Below are 25,399 nucleotides of genomic sequence, written 5' to 3' on the forward strand. Positions count from 1 at the left end.
TGTGCTCCATATTTTTCTCATCCTATTGCCCTTCTTTGCATTTTTTTTCTAGTTCTTTTCTGAGACAGAGAAACATAAACTGCATGCAACAGTTAACTTGGGAATGTGTCACTGACATATCTACACTGACATATCTATGACAAAATGATATTTCCTACTCTGATCTTTTATCTTTTATAATATACAGAAACTTTTAAAGCTGGTAGGTCCATAGAAGTATCTGTTATACCTCAAAGCCCCAAGCAGTAATAGTTTTGAATCTGTCGCTGTGTGCAAAGCTAGAACTGGGTTTCTGACGTGCTCGTAGTCACTTTGCTCTGAAATCCTGTGGCTCACCACAATCCCCTCTAACCCTTATGGCCCTGAGTTGCTCGCTGTCATCAAAGAGTGTTGTCACCACACGAGTCACTTGCGTTTTGAAGGTCATTTCTGAACATGCTGACCCGCACAGGCCTGAGATTAGATCTGTCCCTGGCCTTTCTTCTTTGAAAAAATGGACCATTTGTACCTACTTTTCATTTCCTACTTTTTTACTTTGCTTACAGTAGAAAAATGCTAATTTATAGCCACTGTTATTAGTCACACCGTAATTTAAATTTAACCTGTCATCTTTTCTATGCCTTCTGTTTGTGGAACGTATGTTTAAGGGTACAGGAGGTTTATAAGAATAACATCTTCAACTTCTTTGTTCTTGTTGCCTGTAAGCACTAGAAAGGAAATATCCTGACTTCCAAATCACATATTTCTGGTGCAGGCATTTAGAAATAAATGAGTATGAATATATCAGTCTGTAGCTAACTGATTTGCTTAAATGTATAATTCCATTTCTTAAAAAATAAAAAAAAATCTCTATATTATTTTTTTCAGAAAAGTCTTTATCAGTCAAGGCCAACTTAGATAACAAAGGCTGTGACACTGGTCTTGGATCCACCGCTTTCACCTGCTTGGTGTCCCATTCTGATTATATGTACTGCCAACTAGAAGGCTTTAATTTTCATGTTTTGCTTAGTGTTTGGTTGGAGAAGAAGTGGAAATAATTGGCTATAATAATCAACTGTTCATGCCTGCAAAGTAAAATGAACACATTCATGGGCTCACTTCCTTCTGCTGTTGGTGCAGACTGCTTTATGCAAACTGATTTGCAGTGGAAGCTTATCTCTAGGTTCTGGCTGTGAGAGGAAAAGTAAATAAGCCTAAGCAATTAGAGTAATGTTCATGCAGGTGCAAAGAGCCTGCACAAAGCTCTATTTACTCTTGCCTCCAAGCCCCTTTAATCACCACTGTGGAGCTTAAGTTGTACATGAGGCTTTTGTGTGGTGTATTTCCCACATAAAGCATTTGAGTGTTTCTGTTATACTATGGAAAGTCGCAGCCCTAAAGATCTATCTGGTACCAAAATAGCTGTGAGCATCTTCTCAGTCCTTGATGGAATAAGCCACTTCAGTAACAAGGAATGGGCAAGCTGTAGAGTCTCCAAAGCCATTCAAAGGTTTTCTAGCACTGCTCAGTAACACAATAAAAAAAAAAAAAGAAAGAAAGAAAAGAAAAGAACCTGATTTGTTTAATTCTACAAACAATAGGTAAGGGTGGCAACTGTTAGATTATGGGAAACAAAGACATATGAAAAAATTCAGCATCTACACATCTAATGAAATGTGAACCCCCATGGAAATCAATATACTATTGGGATTGTCTGTTCTGTAATTTAATGTTTTGTATAATTCTTTTTTCTCCAGTAATGGAATCTCCTTTCATTTGTTTGTCTTACTGCTACTTTAAACTCAAGCAGTTAAAGCTGTGCTGTAAGAATCCCCTGAAAAAGCTTTGTTCATGTTACTGAAATTCATAATAACAGCTTATTTCCTTCTCTTGTGGTGCGTCCTAAAATATCAGTGCACAAAGTGAGCGATTTATCTATTTACATTTACATTAGTGGTGACCTGAGGGGATAATTTCAGGCAGAAATTCTATAATATTTTCTGCAGCCAAGCTCTTGCTTCAAGGGCAGAAAAATCACAAGGCTGTTCAACTGATCCCTCTATTCTCTGGGAAACTACAACAAAAGACCAATTTCAGCCCATTTATTAAGAAAAGATTCAAGTATAAGCAAATATTTGACCTATGTGTGTTTTATTTTTGGATGAAGGATGTATAAAATTCACATAGTCATAGATTTTAGGGTTTAAAGGCCATGTAAAATCAACTAACATAATCACACCTCTAAATGAGTTGATTGAACTCTATTCTTGCAGTAAGACCAGTAATACGTGGTGGCAGAGGAACACATTCAATGTACATAAATTTGCTTATATTGCCTCTCCAAATGACTTTTTTTAACCAAACATGAATGATCTCAGACATAAGACTTAAAGGCAACTGAAACTGTAGGGCATTTACCACTCCTTCCCCCATCCGTTATCAGATTCTACCTCCATCTTTTTTTTTTGCTGCCTCATCTCTCATCAGTTTTGTTCTTTCTGTGAATTTCTCTATGTATGAGGGCTTTTGTTTGTTTGTTTGTTTGTTTGTTTGTTTTGTCATCCAGACAGGTTATTACAGGGAGGAGAGATGATAACGTTGTTAACAGAAGGACTTGGAGAAATAAGGGAGAGCAGCCACCATCAAGCTAGTCTTTTCCCAGTCCCTTTGGCAATTGCAGGACAGTCTCCTGTCCAGGAGGCAGAACTGGCCAAAGCTTCTCTATGAAGTAGTCAAAATGAAGTGTTATAAAAGTAACAGCGTGAACTCCTAACAAAGAAAACAGGTGAGAAATGCTGGGGAGGCAAACAGAAAGGGATTACTAGCATTTTGAAGGGGGTCTGCATGAAGGATGTGTGCTCTGAGCACAAGCAATGGGGTGTAGGATGGCTCTGACTGAGAGAAGATGTAAGGAAGCTGCATTGAATTTTTGGAGGAATTCCAGATGATGGGCCAGGGACAGGTTTTCACAGGGGACCCATGTAAGCACCTCATTTTCCTGCCCTCTTTCCCTCACTCCTCTGGAGTATGGGACTTCTACCTCCCCTCACTGCCATGCAGTTGACAATCCCCAGCATTTCCCACAAGAACCAGCTGTCTCCCTCCATCCTTTTTCCTTCCCACTCCCAGCAGCCTTTCCAAATTCTTGGGAGGTGGAGGAAGCAAAGGACAGAGTCTATTGTGAGGGGAGAGAGAAAAATGTGATGTCAGGAAGGGGAGCTGGAGGAGAGCACTGGAGGAATAAGGCTTTCTATTCCTGCTACTATAAAGAATAGCAGGGATACCCTGGCCACTTCAGAGAGCTACTGACTACTCCCACCCCTTCCACAGCCATACCAAAGTTTGTGCTCCTCCCTGTCCTCTTGTTTCTGCAGATGTTGCTTGCTCTGTTTGTGCCCCCCTCCAAAGCCAGAAAGTTTCAAACTTTGTCTAGGCAACGTGACTTCAGGTTTACCAATCTTGAAGCCAGCAGTAAGAAAATTCCTACTAATTTTCAAGAATGATAACAAACCACCCATGATATAGCCGAATGTAATGGGATGCAGGTATATTCAAAACCTAGAGCACGAGGAAGGGAAGCTCCTTGAGAAGTACCTGGTTCTACATTCAGGAGTAGTACCTGAGTCATTCAATACTTACTTGAAGAGGTCCTGGCCTAAGTGGTGGATCTTTTTGGTAGGGCATTTGTTGTTCTATGCTCAACGTGTTATTTATTTTTCCAGTTACATGCTGTGTTATCCTGAGAAGTGAAATATAAGATTTACTTGTACTTTATTTTGGCTTTGGGATAAATATATTTAAATCATCCTCTTTTCCATAATGCAGATGTAGGCTGTTTTTCAGTTATGATAGAAAAAGTCATCTTGTAGATGCCTGACTGCTTACTCTTTTAAATTATTTATCTATCTTCTACACTTGATTAAAAAAAAAAATCCAAAATGAAGTATTGCATCTGTTGACTAATTTGAGGGGAGAGATTGCATCCAAGAAACAAATTTGAGGATTAAGGGGTTAGCAAATGCAGGAAACTGTCCTTTTTTCCTCCTGCAGATTTGTTATTCTTCAATGTGGCAAAGCAAGTGAATGAGTTTCAGACACCTAAAGTTAAATGACTGCTGCAAGCATGCAGCCAAAGTCATTTATGTGTAATGAGTGATTTACTTGAGAAAAGGGTGAAAGTTTTGTATAGAACACATTTAGCAGAGGTTCAAGTACAGCACTCCATAGCTGAAAAATACCGAGTAAATTTTAGTGTGTTCTTTGTGAGCACACAGCTAAAGCAACTTTCAGCTAGGGAGATCTGTTCTGAGAAGGAAATCTGATGGACACTGGGAAAGGTGGAAGATACCTCAGAGCAGCGCGCTTAGAGTCCGTGGAGGCAATGCAATAGCCATGCACGGGACGTGGTGAGGGAAATTGTAGTTCTTCAGATCCAATTAAGCAATTTAGCCTTCAGCACCCACACTTGGATATATCAAGGAGTGCTTTGAAAATTTACATCTCCCGAAGATGTATCCCTTCTTTGGAGTGAACTCTGTAGCCCCTATTTAAACAAAAACTGCTGCAGAACTCACATACAAAATAGTAGAAGTCTGAGACTGGATTTAACTGAAATAACATTAAAACCCCCATGAAGCACAAATTAATTGGAAAGAGCTTAATTGGGATCACCATTTTATCGGGATATCTCTCAGGGAACTGATTTAGTCTAATGAGAATGGATAGCAGTGTCTGCTGATTAACTAAGAGAGTGTTAGCGTATGTTGAGCTTAGTGGGGAGGGCTCCAGCAAGTTTTAAAGTGTGTTCAAGGCTTTCCTAGCTCGGAATGGGGAGATCTGGTTTTGTGTTGCTATTGTCATGAGAGATTTTATTCAGGAAAGAATATCATCCATACTTTTTTATATACAAACGTTTTCTTTCATGAGCAGCTTCCCCAACTGTGGTATTATAAGGGAACTATATACTTTTTAAAAAGTCAGACCATCTGTCTTTCTATAATAAATACAATTATGAGTTAGCTATAGGGCATCTTAGCACAGAGAAGAAAGGCAATTCTACTGTCATTTGACCCTGCAGACAAGACTGACAGATGCTTGTGATATTTTAACAGATATGTTCCTAAACTTTCTACCCTGCCTGCCTCAGTTGGGTGCTAAAAAAGATTATTTCTACTCTGATCATTTCAGGCTTTTATTATTGCAATGCCTAGCTTACAGAATTCCTGAAACTCCAGCTAGATCATGTATAAAATGTTGCCTTCAAAGTTCCTTTAATAAATTCCATGTCTAAGATATGCCTCCAGTCCCTCTTGCCTGCACTGTCTTTTCACATTCCTTCCCTGTAAAACAAGCTGTGTTTCTATTAAAATTCTTGGTATCTCAATTTAATATAATTCAGAATTTCCTATGCAGCATATGCAGTAATGTGCTACACCTTAATATCTAATGATGGTGGCCTTTGGTGATCCTTAATTGCTTTTATAGTCACTTAGGTCAAGAGCTTTTATCTCATGTTTAAAAATTCTCTCATGTTCAGTAATGTCCTGCAGAGAAGGTTTTGATTTAAGACTACCCTCTGTTTAACTTGGCTCATGCTTAAATATTTGTACTGTTGAATTTTAATTCTTTGTACTGTATTCAGGAATTCAGGATAGGAAAGTATGAGTGCAACAGTAATGCAAATGCTTGCTACAGCTGCTATCAAAGTTGCCAAACTTGCTAATCTCTATATTTACAATGTTAATGCTTTCTACAAAATTGTCAGTTAACTTGTCTATTATGGTATTAAATAATCCTGGCTGCCACAGCCATGCTGTGCAGAAGTCAGCTACACAGTTACGAAGAACGTTAAACTGGGAGTTATTAAAAAAAAAAAAAAAAAAAAGGCATTTTCCTTCCCCTTGGCACCTTACATTTGTTGCAGGCGTTTGATTGTATTTCAGGAGTTCTAGTAGAAAATCCATGAAAACAGGCTATGCTCTAGAGTCATGTTTTACTATAAAGGCAGCAGCTTTAAACATCGTTCTGCTCTTTCTTCATTTCTACTGTCAATTCCTGTTATTTCTTTCCACTTCCCAATCTACCGCATTCTTCCCTTGTGAGGCTAGACCTCCCACTGACAACCCTGGTTACGGAGAGACCATTGCTGTTTTCTCTCTAGCTATTACCTTCTGACCACCAGCCTGCTCCCTTTAAGACTTTCAGTCACCTGAAGACTTCCTGGGCTCAATCCCTCTCCCTGCACTCACACATTCAAGCTGTCCTTGTTACTGATATCCTGCTCTCTCTCCCCAGCCTGCTCTGGGCGTAGCCACATTGTCCTCCCTCGCACCATAGCTGGTCCTGTTCTGTAGATGGTCACCTCCTGAGGCCACTTTTCCTATGCAGCTCAGTCCAGTCCCAGCTTTCTTCCACGTAGGTGACTGTTCTTTATCTGTTCTTTATTTCTGTATGAAATACACAGCACACATTTCTAACCCACTGGGAATGTGAAAATAGTGTTTCTGACTCCATAAAAAGTGTGATGTAACTCTTGTAAAGGACTTCTCAAGCCTACAAACTATATAGAAAAACAAAACAAAACTAACTCTACCCCTTCCTACTCTATTTTTTCCTGCAGCAGCTATATGCCAATAGGAGCATTTCATATTCCAGAGGGAGAGGTGTGGGGTAGTGATTTGTATTTTGAATACAAAACCCTGAATCTCATAAAAGGGAAATATTCATTGGCTTATAGAGTCACTTTCGGTGTGAACAAAGTGCAGCTAAGAATTGATTTGGTACCTGTATCTGTCCCTGAGTATTTTTCTATTAAATTGTGTGGATGCAAGGTTATGTTTAAAATTGGTAACTATTGCAGTTATACTATGAAGCCTAAATTAATACCATTAAATCTGAATTTGCCACTTTTCCTCTTCAGGAGATAGCTGATGCTTGCTTGTTAGTATACAGGCACAAACAGAAAGACTTAGGAGTGTTAATCCTAATGACATTAGCAAATTCAGACTTCATGAGCCAGAAATTCCCGTTCTGCAGTAGAGGAGGTCTCTGCAGGGGTACTTTGAGCATCCACTGTTGACCCTCTGTGAACTTATCACCCATCCTAGGACTCTGGTAGTTCTCTTCAAAACCCAATATGCTGCTAGAAAACTGAGCTGACTGTCACGTATTTGGCAGGAAGAGTGTTGCAAGCAAAGAGCAGAGCAGGTGGAGAGGCTTGGTAACAGGAGTTTTGTAGAGATGACCCTCCTCTGAGGCTTCCTGTAGCTGCTGCATCCTTAGGAGAGGATGATGGAAATACTCGGAGCTCATCAGATTTTGATTTGCAAACCCACAGGCTCTAAACTACAGGGACACTCTTTAGGTTGTGCAAAGCCTTTGTTCACTTCAGGTTAGACCTGCTCTCCCCTTTACAATGAATCAAAGCTTTTATAACCCCCAGATTTTAATAACTGTTTTATTTTTAAAAAGCACTGTTGAAATGAAAATCAACTACTAAGCAAGAAAAGAGCAATTTTTATATATATATATATTTTAATTTTTTTTAACCCTGATAAACGTAGAACAGTATTTAGGGATGTTACTCACGCAGTCATTTGCACAGGACCCTATCCTCTCACCCCAGCATACTACCAAACAGTTACTGACATTGAACTCAGTTAGAGAATCATCCCCAGAATATGCATAATGTTTAGATAATGCATGTAAAAAGAAAAAAAAGTCCACGCATATGCCTCTCTGCATAAATGGTCTAGCACTGGGGGAGCTCTCTTGAATTCTACAGAGCTCTTGGCTTAGTAGAGCAGAGTGAATATGAAAACTATATTTAGTACTGGAAGCATGCTATAGGCCCTTGAGCTAAGCTCTGCATACTTAAGTAATGATTCTTGATTTGTTTTTAATTGTTGCTTTCATATTTTTTCCCAGGTTGCTATATTGTTTTCAGGAAAACCAAATTTCATGGCACAGCATGTTAATGGCTTGGACTATTCTTTTTCTGCTCTACTTAAATTTTCAAATTCGACCTTTCTTCTTAAGAAGTGTATTACTCTTCTAGTACACAAAAGCAGCAGCATAGATATCCACAATGAACAGGAAGGATTCATAGCTTTGAAGGACAAGTTGATACTAAAATCATAGGAGCTTGTATTCACCTCACCTAACCTAAGCCTCCTAAAAGATAAGCATTAGATAAAGCTGTTTGTCTGGTCTCCCATCAGTGGAAGAGATGTATCCAAAGGGTATTTATGCCACTGCTCTTAGACACCTGTTTTAAGATGACACAGTCAAGATCTAGAGATGTTTTTATTTCTCTTCTTTAACTAAGGAGGAGTCCATGGACTAGCTGAGCCCTTATACCTGATTAATTTTAGAGAGCTTGAACTAAGTGGCATGAAACACACTCTTTATATGATGTTCTGACTAGTGCATGTGACTTCTCTGTATTAACTTTGTTGAAAATCTAATAATGGCCTCGAGCAAGGCTCTTAGGAAAAAAAAAACTATCCTGAAGCCCTCTAGGTTCATGCTCATTACATTTCTATTTTTTATGTAATGGCATATTAGATTTTTTCCCATTTTCTAGAAATTCCCCAGGGTTCTCAGATTTATTAGTAATGTATTTTAAAATCTCAAATAATTGTTTGATGTGGTAGTTTCAAAACCTAAAAGTGTGTTTATTGAGAACTGCAGAGTTAAAACCATCAATTTTCAGTCTGTTTAAGATCATCTTCAGTTACTGTCAAAATACAAAATATTTTGTCATCTCATGATATAAATATGTATAGTTATCTTAACTTCAGATATGTCATTATACCTCACTGCTTCCCTGTGTCTTCTTACTTCCTTTGTCTCTTTTTTATATTTTAGGGCTTGTAATTGGTATTGACTGCTATCTGTTCTTCTTTTCACTTGCTACTCATACAGTTACATTTCATACAGCAATCTTTATTTCTCCTCTTAAGTTTTTTTTGTCACCGCTTCCTTGTCTTTCACTCCTAAATGTGAGATCTATTTTTAGCAAAGCAATGTGAATGGTGATTGGTAAATGTTTAAAATTCTATCTCCCAGCTAGTTTTGCTCAAAATAATGATCATTTTGTGAAATTCACTCTTTTTGGATTTAAAATACATATATCATAGGTTTGTATTTTATTCTGTGTACATTTGTAAAATGTAATAATTCATGATCTTACCCTTAAGCAACTACTAATTTTAGTTCAAAGAATCAATCCCTGTATTTACCATAATAAAGCCAAAGAGAGAATCTCTTCACGTTTAATGCAGCATTTTTCAAATTAGGAGATTGTCATCTATAATTGTTTTACGAGTTTTAAAGGGTTCAGTAGTGGCTGTAAGTGACCATTGGCCTAGGTCATTAAAGCTAATGATGACAGCATTGTTTTTTCCCTTGCATGCTACAAACAGTTGTTTATAGAGATGCTGCTCACCTTGGTCTCTGTTGCAGTGTGGTGATCTGTGGCAGACACAGAGCAGTATGTGATCTTTTGCCTCTGTGTTCTATCAGTAAGTCAGAAATATTCAAGACTACTTATTTCAGAGTGCCATTTGCAAGCTCTGCAGCTCACTAAATCTGTCTTAAACCAGCTGACTTAAGAAATTCTAGTCATGTAAGTCTTCCATGAGTTTCAAAAGTAGCGTCTGGCACCAATGTACATGCACTGCATGAAAAATTCCAATTCTTTTAGCTTATTAATAGATTCTTAGTGTTGGTATATAGGCAGCTGGAGAGTTTCTTTTCATATCCCTTGGCAGTTTGATGAGTTTTATCCCTGACACCTTGATTTTCTGCCAAATGAGTATACTTTGTTTCTGCCTTTCAGTCCCTTTCTTGTTATTTAGTTTGATGCCTGACTGGCATAGCTAGCCACTTCCACAGACAGCAGTCTCCTGTTTGCTTAGAGGGAGTACAGCTAAACCAAACAATTTCTTTTCCTCATAGCAAACGGATCAGTGCCGCACAGAAACAAACTCCTCCACCTAAAGAAATGTGCCAAGTTAGCAACTCTCCTCCCAAGCATCCCACTTTTTTCCTATGTTACATGATAGGCATGGTCTCTGAACAAGAAATCTCTTGATTGCATCCTGCCTCTCAGGTAGGATCCTTTCCTTTGGAGACAATAAAGCTCCCTGGAAGCTGGCATTAGACCCTGTGGGGAAATGGGCAGCGATCTTCTTTATTCTGATTTCTGAACATTTATAATTGTGTTAAATCAGCTTAAAGAAGAATATATGTAGATAAAGTATCACCAGTAGAAGAAAGTTGGCAAATCCATGTTCCTTTAGCACTCTTCCAGTAGGGCTTCTTGCATGCATTTCCTCTTCCTCGTGGAACATATTCTAGCTCTTTGTTTTTCTTCTCTGGCTGTTTATTCAAATGACAAATTCCTGGAAGCTGGGCAATATAGAGTTGGGCAAGACCATGTAGTGAAGGTTTATCAAAATCTCATTTCAACAGATAAAGCCAATTATGTTTGTCACTATGGAGTAAAATGAGTCTTGTTCAAATGAATTTTCTCCCTGTGATGTTATATTTACCGAGCTCCTGCGTCCCTGCAGCTGGGAACCCTGAGCTGTAGATACATTAATATAACAGTATGAAAATTCACAGAGGAGCAAAACAGGTACTGGGGAGACATCTAACAGGGAGATAATTTTTCAGTCCAGCTGAGAGAGAACGAGGAGACAGCTGCTGTCCTTGGCTTAAAGCATTGTGGCAGGACTGTCGACATCTCTCCTGCCTACAGAATAGTCCCTCGCTCTGTGTGCTTATAGCCCAACAAGTAGTATGCATCCAGAAGAGAAAATGGAATATGCAGTAATATTTGGCCCGAGGAGAAAAAATTCTGCTGTATGAGACATTTAGTGATCTATGCAAGGGTCAAGTCCTGCTGGCCGGTAAAAGTGTTATTCAGAGAAGTGGGCTCATCCCGGGGCTGCGCCCAGAGACTGAGGTATCACGACATGGGTGTTGGCTCCAGTGATTTGCTTCCCCAGTTTTCTCCTCACGTCAACCCCATAAAGCCAGATAATTTGAGCTTTACATGTGGGAAACCTTAGTGTAGCAGTTTGGCATGAATGTATTTTGCACTCCCTCTACTTCCCTCCCAGGCTATTTTCAGAGGTAAACCAAACTGAATTCTGTATTCAGACACTTCTCGTTAACAATTTCGGTATTGAATGACTGAATTCTGTTGAAGGAATTAAATCTATCTTCACTCAATTACGTAGACATCTCTGTTAGCATTTAATCTGCTTTTCTTACCTCCTGTACAGAAATTAAAGATTTATGTTATTTTATGTTCTTTGTCTATATACTCACTGCATTCTTTTATATCTCTCTACATTCGCTTTGCAAGAAAAAATGCTAAAATATTCAAACAGAAAAGTATAGAATTTTTGAAAGAAACCTTTATCAGTAAATCTGACACAAAAACAAACAACGTGTGTGCCATGCTGTCTTCAGTTAGTCCCAAAATACAGAATTTAACATTTTGTGACAAAACAGAATCAGCCACTACTTTTGTATCACCCAGCATTAGAACAAACTTTACTGAGCTCACTACAGCTGGAGCATAAAGACCTATTAAGTAAATTATGGTTTAAACCTTTCATTGAGAGATTTAGGCTAATTTTATTAGAGGTTTTAATTCTGATTCTCTGCCTAGTAGTTGGGTAACTGTAAAAGAACTATTTATTAATTTAGAGCTCATACAGCTGATTGATGCATGCTAATGCATTTTAGATTTAATAATCACATTTTCCTTAATTGAATTGTATTTGCTCAGACAGAGCATATAATTAAATCAAGTCTTTTCTAATCCTTCGCATGCCAGATTATACTATGGTACATTGGGGAAGAATAATCAAAAGTATAAATTCAGCACATTGAAAAAAATCCATGGTCACATTGTGAATTTTTGGCAATATTTATTATTTTCCAAAATAAAGGGGATCTATTTTTTCATATACGATCTTCTGCAATAATTAACAAGTGTGGTGACGCAATGTGACTGGAAATACGACTAGTAAGCAAAGAGTTTGAAACAATTCATTATACAGCAAATAGTGAGATCCACATGTCGCATGATCAGCAAGTTATTTCAGACGATTGCTTTCAAAGGCCTTTATGAAGAGTGTGATATTGTTCATGAATATTTTATATGCTTGCTTTTAGCTGTTCCTTACTATTTTGTCTGATGGCACAGAAAACAAAGCCAATATATAGCTAAAAGTCATGGAGGAGAGGAATGAGGAAATGGTTCATGGGAACATGATGATGTGCTTGCATATCAGCTTAGCTGTTTCTAGGATGCAAGTCTAAGACCAAAGCAATTCTGAGATGTAAAGTATTAAAATATCTGGCTTGAATGAGGATCCAAAAATTATTTAGAGTATGGGATGAATTTCAGGAAGACATACAGAGAAAAAGACAAAGTGAGAAAGGAATTTGTCAGGAAAGGGATTTATCTGTCAGCTAAAGCAGATGTAGCATGGCAAAGTGGATTATGCTTGAGACTTGCAAGAGGAGGGTAAAGCTTAGGCATGTGGAGGATTGCTATTTTAACTCTTTTCTTCTGATTGTTATAGAACTTCAGATAAAAGAAAAAATACAGGGATGGAATTTGTAGTAGGATGTTCCAAGTTGGCATTTTCTTCTTTTTATTATTAGTAAGAGGAACTGGATATAATGAAGCACTATCTGCACATCTTCTGTGTCCTTCTGTTTAATTCTGTGTCCACTTTAAAACATTTATTCTGCAATGCAGAGCTATGGAAATAAGCAGCATCTTTTTGTCTGGTAAATGATGTAATGCCTCAAGTCTAAATTACTGACCTGATCTAATTTGTCCATTAGAGTTAAATTACAGAATTTATCCTTTTTAATAAACAAGACTGGTTGCTGATTAAAAAATGACCTGCAGCAGAGTCTGATTTTTCTTCTTGATATCTGAACAGTATAATGTTATTAAAGATAACGTTCTGGGGCTATAGTGATTTGTCTGAGGATTTTGATCTCATGCTCTATGACATCTCACTTGAAGAATGATTTCCTCTTAATATCATATTCAACCTTGTACTACGAAAGGTCTTATAAAGATTTGTTTCCTTGACTACTCTATGTCACAGGATTGAAAACTAATTCCATAGCAGTAAAAAAATCCAACGTTGGTTAGATTAATAACATATCACAGAAAGAAATGTGGTTAGAGAAGTGCTGTCAAGATGCTGCTTGTGAAGCAAAGGCATGATTTTCATTGCAAATGATTTGCAAAATACATACAGGATGATTATTTGTCTTCACTATATAAAAAAGTGCCGATGTTAGTCTTGAATGTTTCTTCCATGAGTGTAAGCATGCATTGATTGAGGTCAATGGAAATACTGCCATTCAGAGCAGGGTAAGTCAGTTCACATTACTTTTCACTGACAGCAGCACATTTTGCTCCTTATTTGAAATAAGGCCAGCTTACTCTGCATTTACCATGTAAAAGGACATTATAATCAGAATTGCTTGCATCTGTGCCTCTTGTTACAGGTCTCTGACTCACAACATCATCTGAAATATTCCTGAGGTTTTCATTTCATTTAACACCTTATGTCTTACATGAGCTCTGGGTAAAAGCACCAGTCGCCCGTTATCCAGGTCATTTGGAACAAAAACATGAGCATCAAACTACAGGTATGAACAGGAACATCTTGTTTACACAAAATCAACTAGTAGCAATAAATTTGGCCTACGCTGGGAAAGGGTTCTGCCATTTCTGGCTTGGGTTCTTCTTAGATCTACTCTTCAATATAAAATAGGGCTGAAAAAGGGTATCACCACACATGCCTGTTGCTCCCCTAAGCATGAATTAGTTGTCTTCTAGGTGAAAATCACGCTACAGGGAGGACTTCAGAAGAAAGAAATTTCCGTTATTACTTTACAACTTTGCAATTATTCTGCAAGATGATAGCCTATACACAAGTGGTTACACAGGGAAGTTACGAGTGGCAAGTCCATACCCTGATGTATTGCCGTGTGATCCTAACATATCTCCCTGTAACTTTTTCACATTGTGAGAACTTTACTCCAGGCCCTCTATGGCAAAAATTTTCTTCTGTGCTTATAACTGGTCTTACTGACTCAGAAGCAGATCTTTAGAGAACCAGCAGCTTTCAGGGCCAACTGTGGTCTGTTTATAATTGAAAATATTCAGTTCATTGCCTAGCTCTGCTGTAAGCAGGTTCAACTTTTTGGAAGCCAGAAGTGGGATTTTACTTGCCATTGCCATCCTGGGTTTCCCAGCATTGTTACTATGCTTGAAAAAAGATAGCTTAACTATCAGCTTATTTTTAAGACTCTTTTAAAGCTTGCTAGTCAGCTTCCCACTCCATGCTCTTTCTGCTAGCAATTTAGATGAGGCTGACAAAATGTGCTTTTAGCCTGTCTGTGTATCTATCTGTCATTTCCCCCCTACATTTCACATCAGTAGCATGTCTTGCTAGTGTAGAGACATGCTGGATAATTAAATACTGAATACATTTTAGTTGGAGGGACAAGAGATGTTACTGATTCACAATAATTCCCTGAAGTCAATGTAATAATATCTTCTGAGGCTATGCTGATGACAGTAGATTGAAAGGAGAAATGTTTGTTTCTATTAAAAAAAAAAGTAAAAAAAGAAAAAGTCCACCTCTAGTGAGCAAAGTAGAGGCTGCCAGAGGTACAGGACATGTGTAATAATAAAACTGACGGAAGATCTTAAAACATTTATGATTCTATATACTCCAAGTGCTGCTTAGTGAGCACAAAGGATCCAATTAGAACAAGACGATATACAAACCAGTTTTTCCCCTTCCTCTTTTTCTTTTCTCCCCACAAAAGTCATTGTCTTCTTATCTCGATTAATTCCAAATTCCCTCCTGTATAATTAAAATGACATGGTTTTGAGTGCCGTAGCTGCAAAAGAGAATTTTCTTTATATAGAAGTAAAATAGTTTATAGAAATGGATGACAGAAACTACTTACAGGGAGCTAGACTGATAGTTTGCTTGTGCATGCCTGTTTTTTTTTTTTCTTGACACTGACAAATCCTGTCTTTTGCATTTTGTATTTGTTTTTCAAAAAGGAGATAAGCAACCGACAACTAAAATCAGATCTAAGGGAATCTAGGAGGTCCTTTGATCCTGCTTGTAGATACTGGATTGAGATAGAGAAGATGAGAGTGACATGGGACATTTGGAAATTTGCCCCTTGCTTCCTGATTACCTTAGCCAAGATGCTTCATTCTTCTGTGCCTTGTTTTACACACTCACGGAAGATGATACCTAATTTTGTGATGGACTTCAGACTTTAAGATGTAGAGTGCCTATAACACAATATCTTTTCAGTCTTAATCTTACTTGGTATCTCTTTCCCTTGTCTTGTGGTGAATTGCCAGATAATCACAAAAGGCCAAGACACAAGAAAGATATAGGTCAAAGGCACTTATTTCCCAGATATGTTTCTATTCTCTTCAGGCACTTAGCAAAAAACCACTACTTCTATTCCCAGCTGGCCAGTGCAGTAGCCCTGGGCAGGTCCTGACAGACTGAGAGAAAACCAGGGAAATCAGGATGCAGGAAATGGCTGAAAAGCTCAGGTATCAGAAACGCATGATTCCGAATGCCATTCATTTTGGAACCTTCTGATTATTTTTCCTGCAGGCAGGGATAACTTAAACCACGCACAACCATCATTAACCAAGGAAAGAGTGATCACAAGGTGGAAATGGTGGCCAAGATAAGCCACGTGCTGAGAAGCAAAGGAGCTCTGTAATCATGCAACAGCGAGGACATCAAAAGTAAGAAGTTTCCATTGTTATTTCACAACTTTGAATTACCAAACAGATATTGTACTTCCTTAGGCTTCTGATATTTGGGAGGACTTCCTACTAAGAGAGAGAGATAGAGAAGAAGAATAGCTCCACGGCTTTAGGGGAAAGGAACGAGTTTCCAGAACAGTCTCTCATGATGTCATGTGCAGCTACAGCAATTAGGAACAGGCAGGACTGTATTACGACTTGCTCAGGTAGGATTGATCTGCCAGGTGCATAACAAAGGGATAACAACGGGAAACGAATCGCTATTCACAGAGAGGAAAAGGACTGAAGATGTCGGAAAGCTTCTGAGCACGTTTGTGCTCAGGCAAGTTGGAGTCGTGTTCCCAAGTTACGCAGGAGGATTCATTTGTTTGTCTGTAAAACTGCAGGATGTATTCGGTTTCAGCCCGTGTAGTTCCTACTGGCGCTAATGTGTGTGGTTTAAATGTCTGGTCCCATTGCCTATCTGGCAATATTTTTTACCTCAGAAATGAGAGCAAAAAGAATTAGTGAAAGGTGGAGGTGATCTTTAGTGCAAAATGGCTGTAAGAATGAAAAGACAAAGTCTAAAAGCCTCTTGGAAGTGAGATTTTTTCAAATGCTATTTTTATAAACGACTTGTTTCTGTGGTATTTACGGTCATTTCCTTCCTTCAAAATGTTTTGATGCAGTTGTCTTAGTCTACAAAGCACAGACCTCTGGAGTCTGCCTTAACTAACCAAGTATAAATTTCCCTTGAAATTCACAGCTGTCTTCACTGAATGTGAGCAAATGAGCCTGTCAGGTTGAGCTGACTCTAAACTTTTCTTGTCTTTGGGATGCAAATCCTTTTACGTATATTTAGGTCACCTCTATTTCATTTTTGTAGGACGTATAGTAGGGAGAAATTGTTCTTCGTAAAAGAAAGAAAATGAAAAAGATGTGTTTTAAATCACTTTGACCGTTCAAAGTCACTGTCAAAGTCATCATCCCCCATGCAGGAATTAAAACATGCTGGGCTTCTATATTCCTTAGGTGTAAATCAGAAATAGTTTGACCTTTTTTCAATGCTTTCATCTTTCACTTATAATTTAAATCACATTAGTGGGTGACTGGTAGCTGTCATGGGAGAGTCAGGCACAATCTAGTCTCCGGTTTAGATTCCACATCCAAAATGCTAGGTTTATTCTGTAGTTAGGTGCTTTTAATGCCTGAGTTAAGTTATTCATCAAATTTCTCACTTCTTTCCACATTCTTTATCTTCCTGGCCTGGACACCAACAAGTTGCTTCCTTTGTAATGATATTCCCATGACACAAGGTCTCATACTTAGAGCTCTGCTGAACATTGCTCAGCTCATATTCAATTCATCTTTTGATTTCCTTGTCTGGAGATGCTTGGGTATATATTATGGCCATCAGACTGGAAAGCTCCAGACATTCAAGAGTCAGATAAATCAATTGCTAATGTCATAAAGTATTTGCTGTACATTTTAGCTCTCCTCTAGCTCATAGGCAGAGGAAGAAATAGGACAAAAATCAGTGGAGTGCTCAAATAGTGTAGCATTTCAAAATTGATAATCCTTAATACAAATCTCTTTTACTTCTGGTTTATATAATGATTTTTGCCATCTTTATGGCTGAGTTACACCCCCAAGCCTGCCTTAAAGTAAATGGAAAATTAGGAATTAATGTGATGTAATGTTTTTCAGCTTGACAGATGATAAAATGAATGATACACTCTATATAGAGGAATTACGCTGGCTTTGCACAGAAGGACTCAACAATCTCTGTTTGGGAGCTGTGCCAGGGTGCCTGGAAGGGCTGGCGGAGCTGGTGCCCAGCAGCTCTTAAGCAGCAGAGATGCCAGCCCCATTCCTGATGTCTGACAACTTTCAGCATTGCCTATACTACCGAAAGGGTCTTGAATCAGTGCTGAGAGAGAAGAAAATAATTTTCTCATTTAAAAACAGCAACAAAGTGTAAAATAACAGAATCCAGGGAGGATACTTTGAAGAACCTCAGGTTTTGGTTTAGCAGCAGGCTTGAGGGAGGTGGATCAGCAGACCAAGTGGTATGTGGGAGTATGAGTTTACTAAGCAAGTGCACAGATTTATCTACTAGTTCCTCATGTCGTCAGATGCCTCTGTTTTTTAGTAGAGGCCTGTCACCTTCCCTGTCCACCTCTATACTATCTGTGTATTTTTGTATGAAATGCAGACACTATGTGCTAAAGAGCAAGCAGTGGCTTAAATTCTGGCCTCTTGAAAGCCTTAGCATTAGAAGTGACCTTACACAACTGAGGAATCTGTCTGTCAAACTTTTTCATTCTACTTACAGAAGAGATATTTTAATATCTTCCTGGAGAATACAGTCTCATGAGCTTTTTGCAGATGGATTTGTAAGATCAAATTTTCAGAAACATTCAAAATACAGATGGGGAGTAAGAACGGGCACAATTTTCATTATCGCTTAGGTTTATTACGAGCTATTATTGCATGTCTATCAGTTGTTCCCAACTGTAGCTACCAATAAAAATCTGGCTTCTGGCTTTAAAGGTAAAATTACACAACTAGCTGCAATAGAAAATCTTAACACCTCAGAAACTTTTTACAATACATTGTTTAATTCTTGTGAGGATTTCTTAGAATGTGTTTGGGGTGACCTGCATAATCTACTTGTAACTGCTGCTCATGAGGAGCAAGATCATGATAGAGCATCCTCAGGAAACTCAGGTCAGTGTCAGGGAAACTGATGAACACTGGTTACAATTGGAACTACATGAGAAAAATTCTTTAATTGTGTAGTCCTGTGATATAATCATAGTCCAAATTTTAAGGACTCTGCTTGTTCTCTTCCCACATGTTAATGGAAAGAAGAATTACTAAGCTTAATTATTTACAATCTGTGTGTTCTCTCTCTTACCAGGGCCTACAGGACCAAACAAATCTTCTCCAGTTAAAGACATTGACTGTGGTGAGCACAGGAGCTGATCTGAATAGTGACAGCAGAATTTTAATTCTGTGCCACATTTGTCTCTACAGTGTCACATGTTCAGTCTTGTCCAGCCTAATATAGGAAACTGTCCACTGGTTTCAGAATAGCGTATTTCAGCCCTTAGCCAACACAGACACTATGACCGATATTTGTATTTGGAGTTCTAAAGTAACAGAGATTTCAGTTGGACATCATTTGCTGTTATCAGAAGTGTGTTTTCAAATATTTCTGAATATATTATAGGTGAGCACTCTTTCTTTTCTGATTGTTGATGAATTAATGATTATTTTTTACATCCCTGATACCAACAGCAGGCACAACAGGCTGTAACATTCTTTAAAACATCTCCCCAAAAAGGGAAGGTTGTGGTGAGCCCCAGATTGGTTGTGAAATGCCCGAGTCATTCACTGGAGAGGGTGAGTTATGGGTCTTCAGCAAAGGCAGGGAGGAAGAGGACTCCTGGGAGCATCTGGGTGGCCTGCAGGAGAAATCTGAGGGACTGTCTCCAATTTTGTGCACAAGAGGGAAGGCCCTCCTCCCTCTCTCCCAGTTCCCCTTTCCCAGTGATACAGAGCAAAGCCCCTTCTCTAAGCCCATCTTTACTGCAGTAGCTGCCTGCACACAAACTTTTGTAAAACTGACACTTGAGAAGTGTCTCCAGTGCTGCCTGTCCTTTTCCCTAATTATTCTGTTTGGGCACATGAAATGGTCAAAACTTGTGTAAGAACCTGTGTATATATATGCATGCGTGCATACATATTTATATATACATATATGTATATAGCTATGTAATAGCTATGTATTTATAGAGAAATGCGGTAGGGGAGAGAGAGGGAGAAAGTAAAAGGACAGTTTACACTTTCAGATTTGTCTAAAGGTGGAGAAAATAAAAACTTTTAACTTAGAAATGACAAGCTGACTAAATAGGCAAAAATAATAAACACAGCTGCTCCCCCTAAGCTAGAAAGGGAGAGAAAGTTATCTAAGAGCCCAGACCACCATAAGCTGTTGATTAACTAGACCAGCTGTTATTTAATCCAACTTTCTCTGAAGTATTGAGGGGTTTTAGAGTGTCCGGAAAATCAAGTGATTTAGCTTATCCAAACCAAATATGGCACTATTTTCCCCATCCGTTTTTTTTTTTTTTTTTTTTTTAATACTGTTTCCATCCGACTTTCATTTTCAGTGTTTCAAAACGCAAAATACTCTGGAATTAAATGGTGTATAGAGCCTGGACAATTGTCTTCAAGCCTCTAAAGCTATTTTCAATGGCTGACATGTTAGTGGGATAAAGAAAGGTACAGTGCTCTGTGGAACCCGTCTTTCTTCTTCCTGTGTTGTGCCCTGAAATATTTGCTTGAGGTTTTAAGTGGATGCTGAAACATTAGTTTAAAAACTCTTTGCTTTGATATGAAATACCTGATAAAATGCGTAGATTTATAGAGTCCCTCTTTCTGTGTTTCTAATCTTTTTATTTCACTTACCATCCAGAATACCTCTGATTTATTCTACTTTTGTAGTACACATGAAAAATATTAGGCTATCTTCACATAGTTGAAGATAAAATCCCCAAGTGACTTAGGTATAAAAAAAATACGATAAAGGAAGAGTGAAGGGAAAAAAACATGAGATCAAATGTTATTTATGTTTTTATAATGTTTATATGTATATTTAAAAACGAATATCAGCTATAACCCAGTTGTAACTTTGCCCTAGCTAGCAGACTGCAAAAGCGTGAGTACTTTATTTGTTGTGAGTTATTTGAATAGACTCCTGAGATAAGAATGATACTTTTTCTTTTTCAATTTCTTAGCAAAGGTTGATGCCTCTCCATTACATTGTCATATTTTACATATGGCTCTCAAAGCCCCGTAATCTGTTCTCCTCATTCCAAGATGCCCATCCATGCAAATGTTACATACTAGACTTTCTGTAAAACATAGACTTATGCTAGCGTCATCTAAAATATCTGTCAAGACTATAACTGTGCTCATAAACTGTGTGTCTGCGTTTGTGCACTGCACTTGCTATGGACAAGCTACATATGGGCTGGGTAGGAAGAAGAGTAGGAAATGGATAACTGAACTGATCCAAGTGAGGAGGAAACATCTCAGGATGTGCTCATGACCTGAGGATCTTTGGAAGTTCACAATTGTTATTCTTTACTCTTCTTTAGACATTACAGCTACATTTCTTTGTAAAATTTCTCCTAAATGTGGATAGGATGTCGAAACAGCGTTAATAATGAGCCAGAACATTAAAGACATTGCCGCTTCTTTTTAACATCTTCAAACCATTTTGAACAGGTGTTGCTAGGTCTTGTAATAACCTGCCTCCATATGGAGCCCATAAATGGTGCAGTGATTTCCTTGCCCAGTTACTAATTGGTCTGTGACATTGATATTGCAGTTACAGACCCATGCAGATCAGAAATTAATACACTGAAATTGATAGTTATGACACCATATGAAAAGTCAGACTATCCAAGCTCTATTGAATTACTTAATAAAAGCTAAGTGAAAGTATCTAAGAAGCATGAGAAAATCTTAGATTTCCTTATTTGAGCTTGTTACTTAATGAAAACATAAATATCTAGAACCCATGAAGTTATTAAAAAAAATTAAGTAGAATTATTTTAAGGATAGGATTATTCAGCCAGGTCAGCCAACACAATCTCCATTGAATTTAATGAAGTTATGCCCTCATGCACAGTTTGGGCTCTAGATCATGATAATCATAATGTCATATTTTTTAAGCATTTTTATGCATATTTTTAAGCATATTGTGTTTGCAGCTTGAGTTTTTCATGCCAGCTACATAACTGTTTGTCCTAGAACTCAGGAACTACAAAAACACATTTAATATTAAAGTAAAAGAGTTCAGTTATGGTAACTTACCATCCTGTAAAGTTTATCTTCCAGATCCTGATTAATTCTTTGTAAGGCTAGGTAATTGTTTTGTATCCTAAAACAAAGATGATATCATGTAATTTAATGCATTGTTCTTTATGTTGTTTTTGCCTGTAGTTCTCACATCAGTACAAAGCCTTGGTTTGCACTAATTGAAATCTATTTTCTTATCACTCTTGTTGCCAGTTAGCAGTTCCCTTTGAAATGTAATTACCATCTCCTTCCTAAGCAGACTTCTTTGTCATATTTACTTACTGTATTTTGGGGCAAATACCTTCAGGAAGGGAAAATACACATGCCATTCCCTTGCATCTGTGTGCAGATATGCACCGCAGCATGGGAACTTGCACAAAGGGATTGTAGCTTTGCATCAGGTTCCGGAATAATGTTCAGAGGGGAAGTTTGACCTGTACAGTTAGAAACTACAGAAAGGTTTTTACTCAGTTCTCTTAATAAGTAAAAATGCAGCAGAAACCTAGTAACTGCAGCAATAGCAATACACGGGCATCACCATGTGACTCCAAAGTTATTCAAAGTATGCCTTCAAAGTAATATTCCTTCTTTAGATAAAAATTCCCTGTTCTCAAGAGTTGAATCCATCCTTCTCCTTCAACAAACAAGTCTGGATGTCTCCAAAAAGTTTAGCCTGAAAATGATGAGTATTTGTTTTTATTAGCATTGAGGGATTGAAGAGACTCAGAAAATGAAACTTCCCTGATTATTCCAGAGCAATACACCAAAGAAAGTTTTGATCTCTACACCTTTAGGTTCCTTAGGTGGTAACCTCAGAATTACAATGGATAAGCTGTGCAGTCTGTGGGAAAAATATCTCTATTTCAGTAGTAGTTGTGCTTTTCTTTTCATGTATAGTAAGGAGAGTAGCTTGTTGTTCTTGCTTGTACCTATCAGCCCAGCAGGATGTATAATAAATGCAAGTCAAAAGTTAGATGCTCAGGTGTAAAAAGTTTGTCCAAATGCATCTAAATGTTTGCACTGGGAATCTTAAGTCAATAGGTTGAAATATGCGAAGAGTTGATTTTAGGTAATGTGCTAGATAATACAAATTTATTTAGCAGAAAGTTTCTTCAGCTGAGAATTCTGAATCTTGGATATGTAGTGGAGGGGATGGATAGGGAGTAAGTAGGATTAAGGAATTCCCTTTGAGTTATTTTATGGTTTGGAGCACTGTTGAAATTAGAATTAAGACATGCATTCAAACTGTGTCATGATTACAAAGAAAGAGGTCCAGACCATCTCTTCCTTGTAATGAAGAGACTTAATGGTTTAGATATCTCTTGCAGCTTGTGTCACCCTGGAGATTTTCTTTGCAGTTAAATGATCAAAATTTGCTGTTCAGGGACAGGCCAGTGGCTCATGGTCCCCCTTGTGAGCTATGAAGACTCCCTTTTGGGGCTCCCAGTATGCAAAGAATAGCAGCTGGGTGCTTTACATTGGCCGTACGTACCTGAGAGGAAAAGCCTGTGCCCAGAACAGCTGATTTGTTGGCATAAATGACATCCCCAAGGATGAAGCTCTCCAGTCAGCAGCCCAAACTCCAACTAGTTATTTCATATTGAGAGCCTAAGGGAAGCCTCAGGGTTGTATATACTTTATAGACCTGCTGAACAGAGATTTTCACCCTATAAGCAGGATCTGTGGTAAACAGTGCTTGCTAAGGTGATGACCCAAACTGGCTAGTGACTTGTACTAACCTGCAGCTTAGTCATTCTCATAATACCATTGATTAAGTGTCCTGGTGACTTAAGGATTGATTGAAGCTTCCAGATCTCTGTGTTGTCCATGTTCCTATTAGATGCAGCATTTCCTAATAAACCTGAATATAGATACTTATTTGTGCAGCTCTAAATATGCTTGGGATTTTCCCAGGTTTTTAGTCAGAGTCAACACAACAAAGAGAGATTTCAGAGTACCCTACACCCAGTTTTTCATGGCAAAGAAGAAGGCAGAGACAGTCTTGGCAAGCTAGTGTAAGCAAGTAGGTTTAAACTGGCTTTGCTTGTAAACAGCTTCACTGCAGTAACATACTTAAGTTGTGCTGATAAGGCTGTGTACCGTGGTGCAGGCAAAAAGGATTTATGAAAACAAGATTGTGCCTGATGGTTTAGATCAGAGGTAAACCAGTCTCTCAGCCATCTGTGTCCCAGTTTTTTTGGTAAAACAAAACAGAACACCAGTACTATGCTGAAGCATTCTCCCAGCCTCCAGCAGCTTGTGGCTCAACCAGAGATGATGTCTTTCTTTTACATCTGGTAGGTCTGAATAGACTTTCCTTCAGCTATTTTTTTAATTTCAGTTGCTTTTTAAACTCATGTAAACTAGCATTCACAATCTCCTAAAGTTTGCATGGGTTTTAAGGTATCTGCGCAAATTCCTGTCACTGGAAAATTTTATTGGTTACAGGCTTTTCTCGCTCAGACCTCTCTATACACCAGTCTGTTCCACAGCACAGATCTGGAGATCTCATGGGAGCTCCACAGCACATGGAGAGCTCATGGGAGCTAATGAAGGTTCCCTTTCCCTATCTTTAAAACTATAAACTAAACCAGCAGTAACTGCTACCAGGATATCTGGCTTATGAGGGTGGAAATACATCACTGCTTTTGCTCCTCAGCTTCTGCAGACCTTGTTTTTCTCTTGATATCAGTGAATGGATGATGGTTTCCCATTAATATAATTGCTCCTGGCTGTCGAAATTTCCATGCTAAAGATGGTAGAGGGTTTTTGCCAAAGGTTACCACTATCAGCTTTTTTTCTTATAACTTCTCTTATTTTTTTGTCATGAATTTTTTTTTCTGGGTATGTTTAGCAGAAAGTAGCCCCAAAACTCTAGTTCTCAAAAACCTTTGTTTTACAATAGAAAAAAGACTGCCTCCCAGTCAGATCCAGTCAAATCCAAACAGCAAATCTGAACAAAAAATCCACAGTACATAGGAAACTGAGCTTCAAAAAGTGTTTCTATTGAGAACAGTATGCAAAGGTAGTCAAAATAAACACAAGCATACATACACATACAGAAACACACACATGCACATATACACACAAAACCCAACTTGGAAATTCACTGTGCCGAAAGAAGTGTCAGCAAGTGGGGATGGCAAGGAGAGAAATGGACCCAAAAATATATGCAAAAAGCTGTGAAAGGGATAAAAGAACAACTGGATAATCAAGATATAATCTTTGGGCAGTGCAGTAAACTAAAGGGGGAGTAGGGAAAATTATTCTAATCAAAAAGACCAAATAAACAGATGACGACTTAAGCCTACTTGCAGAACTACGCAATCAGATGGCTTCTTTGTAAACAAATTGAAGAATAGGTAAGCTTCATTATCATGTGAAATTGCTTTAAGAATAAGCTCATTTTATTTGAGTGGATGATTTATTATTATTTTTGATGACTTTTTCTGTTAGTAAATTCAAATTATTAGATGATACCCATGTGCCTCCAGCTAAATATGTATACATGCGTTAAACAAATGTTCACATGTTTGTTAAATCAGGCTGTAACAAAAAGTATTCTGACCATTTTTAACATTAGGTATCTGTGCTCTGACTCTGCAGACAACACACTCCAGTTCATCACAAAAGAGAAAATCTGGACAAAGTCTTTCAAGACCTCTTAAGGCCATGTTATATATCTAAAGTAAAACATGA

The 25,399-nt window shown here is 38.1% G+C and overlaps 1 protein-coding gene across 1 annotated transcript in view; it reads right to left on the reverse strand.

Annotated features, from left to right (window-relative positions):
- Window positions 1–25,399, reverse strand: part of BEGAIN (brain enriched guanylate kinase associated) — a 146,011-nt gene that overhangs the window by 32,680 nt on the left and 87,932 nt on the right. Inside the window, exon 6 of the mRNA XM_062576534.1 lies at window positions 21,716–21,782. Coding sequence (XP_062432518.1) covers window positions 21,716–21,782 — 67 coding nt within the window. The remainder of the gene's footprint in view (window positions 1–21,715; window positions 21,783–25,399) is intronic.

Source organism: Rhea pennata, chromosome 5 (genome assembly GCF_028389875.1).
Source record: "Rhea pennata isolate bPtePen1 chromosome 5, bPtePen1.pri, whole genome shotgun sequence".
NCBI lineage: Eukaryota > Metazoa > Chordata > Aves > Rheiformes > Rheidae > Rhea > Rhea pennata.